Genomic DNA, 9,570 nt, shown 5'->3' with positions numbered 1-9,570 from the left:
ATGTAATTGAGAAAAAAAACACAAGAACATGTTGATGCTATTTTCTTAATTCAATGTTCTGTGTATTAGCTAAAACCTTTTATTATGACATCCACATGTACTTCCTCACATAATAGACTCTGCCCTATGCATTGTCAACAAGACTATTTTCACTGTTACTCTATAATTTTACGGTAATATGACACTGTCCTGGCCTTTTACCTTGCTTCTACCTGCGTCATGTCTGAAATTTGGTAAACAGTGTTTTGTTAAAGGGTTTCAAAGGGGTCAAAGATCATAGTAACTAACCTGAACTGCAGACCATATAATAGGCAGCTGCAAAGCCTTAGGAACCAGATGAAGAAAGGCTTGCACAAGTAAACAGCTTTAGAAGAAATTGAAGGAGAGATTGCATGCAGCATGGATGAACTTCATGATTCTGGGGTAAAAATGGTTCAATACCTGCAAATGAACTACAAGGGTTCTGAAGACTGGTTCATGTTTGTGTCCCTTGCAGCTGACCTGAGAAACACGTTTCTCATCTTCTTTCCCATTTGTTTCCATCTGTGCAAGTCTGTGGGCATTAAACTTATCTGGGTTGCTGTGGTTGGTGACTGGCTCAACCTTGTGTTTAAATGGTAAGTGAATGTTATAATTGTGAGCTTTGAGTTATTACACCCCGTATAGAGCTATGATTTTAATTATGTATGTATGTAAGGATTTTATGTTAAAATACAAATGCTTTGTAAACCGAAACAGTGTAATGAATGCATTTTTTAATAAAAATAGAACCTTGTGGATAATAGCAGAAGACTAGACAGGCAACATTATATTTAAAATATCTGCTTTCTCTCCATCCTCACTAACCAAATTTCCCATTCCAGATAGGATTTTCTGTTTTTATTTTATTTTCTACATACATACCTAAAATATTTTTGACATTAGTTTTACTCTCCTAAGCAACCAGTTTATCATTTTCCAATTTAGCCATTTTAAATACCCTTTTCAGGCTTTGTTGGCATGTTTGTACTCTATAAATGATGCTACTGATCCCTTGCTTATATAATGTTTGAATGCAATTTTATTGTTTTTATTGTGTTTTCTTGTCTTTCGTTGCTGGTTAGCCACATTTGTTTAAATAGGAGTCTTTTTTGCCTTTGCTTTTCAAAGTACTGTGTTAAATAGGTGTCCTTAGTCTGTCAAAGTTGCCCCTTCTAAAATGAATTGTATTAGTGGAATAGTTACCAATTTGCTTTTTTGAATTAATTAGAACTTTACCCAGATTTGCATCCTTTTCAATTTGCAATAAAAGCTGATCATCCCCATCAATGCAAATGTTTGGCAGCAACTCTTTTTAACCCCTTCACAACAAAGCCCATATATGTACGGGCTGCTGTCAAATACCAGCTTTGCAGCATCCACAGAAGCCTCGCAAGCGAGGCTGGCTGTGGATCATGGGAGGAAAGCCCTCCCCCGAAAAAATGTGGCCGGCTAAAACAGAGCTCTAAAACAGAGCTTAGGAAGCGATCAGCAATTGCTCCCTAAGCATAATCGTTGCTGACCTGCCTCGATATTGAGGCACATCAGTAACACAGCTCCCCTACCCCGATCGCCTTGTGATTAGACCCTGCTGCCGATATATATTATTTGCCCATGCTGCCCATATATATAAATATTGGACCCTGCTGCCGATTTCTTTTATATTGAAAAAAATTGGACCCCAGGAAAACATTACCACACCTCTCTTTTTTCCCCCATGAACACGCTACCTGTGCCATCTTTGTCCCCAAGGCTTAAACACCCTGCTTGTGAGATCTTTGCACAAATCAAATATACATCTATTATACACACAAACTTTTACAGTCACTCACTGTCAGGGTCCGCGTGGAGGATCTTAGTGCTATTATAAGATATATCTTATAGTGTTGTTATATTTTTCAGAGCATTTGCTCTGGAAAAAAAGTTCTATGGATGCACCGAAATGAAAATTCTGGACCGAAACTGAAAATTAAAGATTCACTTGGCTGAAACCGAACTGAAACCGAAAATGACCCCCCCTTCTTAAAGAAAAAAAATACTTTTATTAAAAGTGTGGTTAACACACCAAAATGGGACAAAACAATTTAATAACAATATTAATATATATGACAATATATATATGATTGTTAACAGCAATCACACTGCTGTCATGCCCAGGCAACCAGTACATGCTAGAACCTGGGCATGACAGGAGTGTGATTTCAATAACAGTATTACTTATATGATTGTAAGCTGCAATCACACTCCTATCATGCAAAGTCAGCCAGTACATGCTGGAATCTAGGTATGCCTGGGCATGATAGGAGTGTGATTGCTGTTAACTTATATATATAGAGATAGATAGATCGATAGATAGATATAGATATTGTTATTGCATTTTTTGTCCAATTTTGGTATGTTGCTTACTTTTAATAAAAATGGTTAACACACCAAAAAAAAAAATAACAATATTATATATATAATGTCTAACAGCAATCACACTCCTATCATGCCCAGGCAGCCAGCACATTCTGGAACCATGCCACCCCACCCCACACACACATATATACTCCTCCATTTACAGATACTCATTAATTCCCTTAATCACACATACTTGCTCATACACCCTCCCCACCCCCTTACCTGAACTGCAGATCTCTCACTCCCAGACTACTGCTGGGGCCCTGCTGCTTCCTCTCGAACAACTTCTCTCGCCACGGTCCCAGTGGAAGAAGGAACGGAGCAGAGTCATGTGATGTGCATTCACGTGAATCTGCTGGGTTCCTGCTTTTCCTGGCCGAGATGCTGCTTGCATACTGTGCGACCAACGCCCAGGTAAGCAGCCCAGCCCCTGCGGACGATTATTTTCGGCCGTTTTTTTTTTATTCCGGCATTTTGCCGTTAATCCCTTTTTTGGCCAAAATATTTCGTTATATCGGTGCATCCCCCAAAAAGCATCTTATAATCGGTAAAATCGATTCAACTAATCGATAATGAAATTCGTTGGCAATATCGATTTTATCGAATAGTTCTTGCAGCCCTAGAACATTACAAAAAAACTTAACATCTGCGGTGGGGAAATTGTTTGAGAGTTTATTAAGAAATGGCATACAGGAATATATTGTGAACAACGATATCATCAGTAGGTTCAGCATGGTTTTGGGAGGAACAGATCATGTCAGACCAATTTAATTGCATTTTATGTTGTGAGTAAATGTATAGATCAGGGTCTTGCTGTAGATGTTGTCTATTTGGATTTTGCAAAAGCATTTGACACTGTTCCACAACAGCCGTTATTGTATAAGACAAATATGTCTTGGAGAAAATGCCTGTGTTTTTATTAGAAATTGGCTTAGTGACAGGGTGCAAAGAGTTGTTAATGGTAAATTCTCAAGCTGGACAACTGTGGTAAGTGGGGTGCCTAAGGGTTCTGCCTTCGATCCAGTTCTCTTTAACTTATTTATTAACGAGCTTGAAATAGATATTGGAAGTCACCTGTCTGTGTTTACTGATGACACAAAATTAGGTAAGGTTATAAAGTCTGACCAGGATGTAGCTTCTCTTCAGAATGACTTGGATAAACTAGGGGACTGGGCAAATAAGTGGCAGATGAGATTCCATATAGAGAAGTGTAAGGTTCTTTGGTACCAATAATAAGCATGCAACTTACACTCTAAAGGGCATTGCAATGGGAAAATCAGAAAATGAGAAGGTATAAATGTAGACCATAGACTTAGCAACAAAGTGCCAGTCAGGGGTTGCAAAAGCCAGTAAGGTATTGGCATGCATAAAAAGGAGTATTAAATCACAAGATGAAAATATATTTTTACCTCTTTATAAACCAATGGTGAGGCCTCACCTTGAATATGCAGTGCAAGAAGGATGTTATAGAGCTGGAGAACAATAAGAATATAATTCTCTGCCTAACTCTGTCTAACTCTTTGGATATTTTTAAGAAAGGTCTGGATGTTTTTCTGGTTAAGCATAACATAAAAGGGGTGCAACTGTTAAAAGGACAGTAGTATTAGCAAGTTGATCCAGGGAGTAATCTGATTGCCACTATGGAATCAAGAAGTATTTTTTTCCCCGCTGTGGCATAATTGGTAATTGCCCCAAGTAGGGTTTTTTTTCCTTCTTTTGTATCAACTTTAGAACTTTAGAAGTGGGTATGTGTGAAAGGTTGAACTTGATGGACTGAAGTCTTTTTTCAACCTACTATACTAGCCATACCATTCTTATACACACCTTTTTCATTCATGTAGTTATTATTCTAGTGTTTTCACTATTCCATAATCAAAATGTTTTTGCCCAACATTTTTGCAGTAAAAAATGCCATCTTTATTGTCTTCATATGTGCAGGAAACAAACATAGTTACTGGACACTAAAATACCAGCAGTGTGTTTCATCCCAAATGGACTTAATCGTAGGTCATAGACATACCTGGGAAGTGCCGCTTCTCCGGGTTGACAGCTGAATCCTCAAGGGCGCAGGAGAAGGGTACTGATATGGCCCACTCCCTGCCCATCTGCTCTTCAAATGTTTCTCGAGATGTCAGCGGCTAGTCCTGGCCCAGTCCCACAAGTGTAGGCTCTGGGTAGTTCAGATACGATCTTAGATCATATTGGTATTTCAATGAAATGTTTTAATTCGGTATTGACTTACATTTTCAAGTTGTATGCAAAATAATTATGATGGCTGTTGCTAACTATACAAAATATTTATATAACAGGACTTCTCATTATTTTTAGTAGTATAATATGGACCATGAAAAGTAGGAACTAAGCCACAGCGAGTCATATTTCTCATTGATAAGGCTACCTTTTTATGTGTTTTATACTGTTCCAGGATTCTCTTTGGTCAGAGGCCATATTGGTGGGTTTATGACACAGACTTTTACAACAACATGTCTACGCCAATCATACAGCAGTTTCCCGTCACCTGTGAGACTGGCCCAGGTAAGAAAATTTTCATATTTCTTTCATATATAAGTAGTCAAATTTTTCTACCTTCCAAAGTATCATTTCTAAGACAACCAAATGATACACGTCCAGACTGGCTGTAGAGCAGTTTACGGCAAACACCTGGTGGACCACTGAACGTGGCCCATTTTCAGTTGCACAGGCTGTGTACTCATAAAATTTTTTTATATTTATATCAGTTTATATCAGCCTTGCATTGTGAGGCTATTAACTGATTAATCAACATATGCGCGGCTGCACACTTGTGTGCTTTTGCATCTGCACACTAAGATTATATTGCATGTCTCAATGTGTCCTTCTAAAATGACTTGCACTGAACATTGATTTTAAGCCTTAAAAGTAATATGTAAAATTCTTTAAAATAATACTGACTTTTAATTACATGTAGTACATGTAAACAACTAGACATGAGCATTTGGACAGATGAAAAATAAGTCATTTTTTATAAGCTAAAATAGAATGATTAAAGATAACTATGAAAATTGTGATTCACCATTACATTAAATGGTCTGCATTTCTGAATATTTATTATTATGGTAGAAAGTCACCAGCTCATATACTTTATACATCACTGCATATTCTATTTGTCTACGATCCATAGGAAGCCCATCTGGGCATGCCATGGGATCTTCTGGCGTCTATTATGTGATGGTGACATCATTAACAGCACTCTTTCTTAAGAAGAAGCGCGCTCTCTCTTTCAAGAACAGGTAAGTTGAAATTGTGTAATTTCATTTGAGAGTGTAAGGAGCCCAGTATTTCAGGAAGACGCCTTAACAGCTAGCCCTCACAAATTGAGACTGATTAATTGTTGGCGTGGTAGTGAAATGCTGAATTAGCTGCAGAACCACATATTAGGAATTTGGATTGTGGTTTTGGGATGTATACAAAGGGTCTGTTGAATACAAATGGATTATCTTTACTATCACCCAGGTGTCTTCAGGTCTTTCTTTGGACTGGGTTCTGGGCTGTTCAGGCCTGTGTGTGCTTGTCTCGAGTTTTCCTTGCTGCTCATTTTCCTCATCAAGTCATTTCTGGAGTTATTTCAGGTGAGTGATTTTACAACATTACTAGATCTCTCAAAGAGAAGGAAATAGATTAGACACAAAAAAAGTATAATGCATTCTGTTAAAGTATGATACAAGTTAACCCATCTTTGAATTGATTATCTTAAATAATCATATTATTGTTTTATATAGCGCCATCAGATTCTGTAGCACTGTACAATGGGTAGACAGGAAATGACAAATAGTATATAACATAATTTGACTTACAGAAACAAGTGAGGAGGGCCCTGCTGAAAGGAGCTTAATATTCTACCATTTATTAACCAATATTCTGAATAAAAATTTTAAAACGAACATTGGTAGTTTTATTTCTAGAAATGTGAAAGAAAAAGGGAATAGACACTGGCTATACCATTAAAATGTTGTAAATTAGTACGATCGTGATTTGTAAAAAGTAGATGTAAATAAGGAATGATATATATTTTGATCTATTGTTTTTGTTACAACAGGTATCATGGTGGCTGAAATATTTGATCACATCCAAGCCATCTACAAAGCAAGTCTGAAGAAATACATCTGTACCACCCTCTTCATGTTCTCCTTTGCTCTGGGTTTTTACTTCCTCTTAAAATCTGTTGGTGTGGATCTCCTATGGACACTAGAAAAAGCCAAGAAATGGTGTGCAAAACCTGAATGGATCTACATTGATACTACTCCTTTTGCTGGGCTCTGTAGAAATCTGGGTATTTTCTTTGGCTTAGGTCTAGCACTGAACTCACAGATGTACAAGGACAGTTGCAGGGGGAAACTTGCAAACCAGTTTACTTTCCGCATCTGGTGCATAGTAGCATCTCTATTTGTTCTCCACATTTTTGACAACTTCAAGCCACCCACCAAAGTTGAAATGCTTTTCTATATCTTGTCTTTCTTTAAAAGTATTGCTGTCCCTTTAACATGTGTGGGCATTGTACCTTATTGTGTGTCTCAAGTTATAAACAGAAAAGAGAAATTTCTGTAAGAGCTACAACAACTCACTCTGTTTATAATTCCAAACTTATTTATATTCATGGACATTTGTGAATAGTGATGCATATGAATGAGAACAGTTACATGAATCCAGAACAACTGATAATATGTTAAATGTTGTAAAGAAAATAATTTGTATGTAAAAATATGTTATATCCATACGCAGGAACTCGTGGGGAACCACCGCTTCTCCAGGTCAACACTCAAATCCTTCAGGTGATGAGAACGGGGTCCTGACATGCCCCACTCCCCGCCCATTTCCCCTTGAGGGTGTTTTCTTTGATGTCAGTGGGAAGGGCCACTGACATTAGCGGGACCGCCCACCAACATCAGCAGGCAGTCCTGGCCATGTCCCGCAGGGGTAGACTCCGGTCAGCCCAAAAGTTCCTAGGTATAGTTATATCCATAACAAAAAGTGACCAAAAAAGCTTTTTTTTATTGTTTTATATACCAGGATCAGAATAAACTATAACAAAAAAGTAATGGAGCTAAAGCGAATACACACAAAGTATTAACTTACATTGTATGTAAGCACTATTTATGAGCTTTGGTACAGTGCAAAATGCTTTATAAGTTTTGTTTGAGAATGACAGTATTTTAGTTTAAATGGATGAAACATGAGTGAGAACAGAGTGAAACACAACATTTGGTTTCTGATTGCAGATCAGAGTATTAATGCTGTTTTTAGAATTACGTACAAACATTTTTTGTTCAAAATAATAGCTGTATGAAGTTGTTGACATAAATAAACATTTGTAGGAATGGTTTTCTAAGTTAACAGCTTATGTGTGATTTATTGATTTAGTGATAATGAATGAATCTTGTAACAAATATCCAGTATACTGTTGTACATCAAAAAAACATTAAAAAATTCCTACCGCAAAGGCTGGTAATAGAATTAGGGCATGGAGAATGTAAAAAAAACAAAAACTAGCATTTGAAATACCCTTGGTTGTCTAGTTTTTAAACATATATGGTTTGATGGGAGTAAGTTGAACTGACCTTTCTCCGTCTTATGAAGAATACAGAGCCTACAGTACCAACGACCACCATCTGTTCATCAATCAGTACTGTATGTATACTACTTTGTTCTACTAAAGAAACCTACTTAGAAGCTGTTGTCTTGATTGCTTCTTGGTCACTGGAAAAGTTTAGATATTTAAGACAAACAAATATCTAACAGCACCTCCATAAATTTTTGCTTCCTTCGTTATTTTTGTGCTATCTAGTATCACTGCACCATGTGGAACCCCCCTCGAAATGATCCGCATTCAAAGTTGAATTATAGCCAGCGATAGTTCAATATAGAAAATTATTTTAGCCGTATTAGTATCTGTATCCCACAGAATAGGCTGGAGTGTTGGACTAAAGTTTGACCTGTGCAGGGGTGTGGGATGATTGTTGCTCTTCTTCTCTTATCATGCTTCCTACTCTAACTAGGGGATCCAGCTTACCCACTACCACAAACCAACTGGTAGAGGTGCCTGGCAATAGCTAGCCAACCCTGAACACTGGGGCCAATATGGAGCTAGCAGCAATGGTTGGTGCTATCACAATGCTTACCCAACAACTTGACACATTGTCACATCTTGTACATCTGTACAAAATATACAAGAGAACAAGCATAATTCCATGGACTACAAGCTATTCCAGGACCACCACCAGCATTTCTTCAACCTCTGCCTTTACTGATTGAAGAACCCCAGGCTGATGGCGCTGCTGCTGTACCAGAACCACACATTAAGTTACCAGCCTGTTTTTCTGGTGACCGTAGTCTATACTATTCCTTTATAGCCTAATGTGAACTGTTAATCACTTTGAAACCCAGAACAAATGACAGAGATTTTGTCACGGTTTGTACGGTTATTACCATGCTATCAGGAGCATGTATGTCCTGGGCACATTGGCTGTTGCTCACTAACAATCTAGTTCTGCACTCATGGGTTGCCTTCTGCCAAGCAGTGGGTGCTCCTGAGGTCCCTTAGATAAGCTCACAGTCCTATTGAGGACTTTATCACATACTTTCAGATGGTAGCAGTGGAGGCCTGGGTGGAGCAAACTAGCTTTAAGTGATCAGTTCTGCCTGGGTCTTTCTGGCACGCTTAAGGAGAGAGCCCCTAACTCTATAGATGAATATCAATTCATCTATAGAGTTAGGGGCTCTCTCCTTAAGCCCGAGCAAGGGGGGAGGCTTATGGTGCTGGCACGTTCAATGCGTCTCTACCGGAGCCTCAGATCCACCTGGGTTGTTAGGTATATCAATACCTAATAACCCAGGTGGATCTGAGGCTCCGGTAGAGACGCATTGAACGTGCCAGCACCATAAGCCTCCCCCCTTGCTCGGTCTCTACAACCAGGCCATCCACACCAAACATATCTACACCAGTAACTACCACATGCAATTAGATGCAACTCGCGGACCTTGACTATGGTCTCCGATGGTGTCAAGCGTGTGTGGCAGCAACCAGGTGAGGAGTACAAAGACAAGTGTGTCTTGCCTACAGTCAAGCATGGTGGTGAGAGTGTCATGGTCCGGGCCTGCATGAGTGCTGCCGGCACT

At 38.6% G+C, this 9,570-nt stretch overlaps 1 protein-coding gene across 1 annotated transcript; it reads left to right on the top strand.

Moving 5' to 3' along the window:
• Positions 1 to 306: 306 nt before the first annotated feature.
• LOC128471937 (glucose-6-phosphatase catalytic subunit 1-like) lies at positions 307 to 7,783 on the top strand. The gene is made up of 5 exons (XM_053453934.1): positions 307 to 617; positions 4,844 to 4,953; positions 5,579 to 5,687; positions 5,911 to 6,026; positions 6,494 to 7,783. The coding sequence occupies exons 1-5, from the start codon at positions 400 to 402 to the stop codon at positions 7,000 to 7,002; spliced, it is 1,062 nt and encodes a 353-aa protein (XP_053309909.1). The 5' UTR covers positions 307 to 399; the 3' UTR covers positions 7,003 to 7,783.
• Positions 7,784 to 9,570: the final 1,787 nt, after the last annotated feature.

Source organism: Spea bombifrons, chromosome 13 (assembly GCF_027358695.1).
Source record: "Spea bombifrons isolate aSpeBom1 chromosome 13, aSpeBom1.2.pri, whole genome shotgun sequence".
NCBI classification, from domain to species: Eukaryota; Metazoa; Chordata; class Amphibia; order Anura; family Pelobatidae; genus Spea; species Spea bombifrons.
The sequence above is the reverse complement of the archived record's forward strand: the minus strand, read 5'-3'. Positions and strand labels throughout refer to the sequence as shown.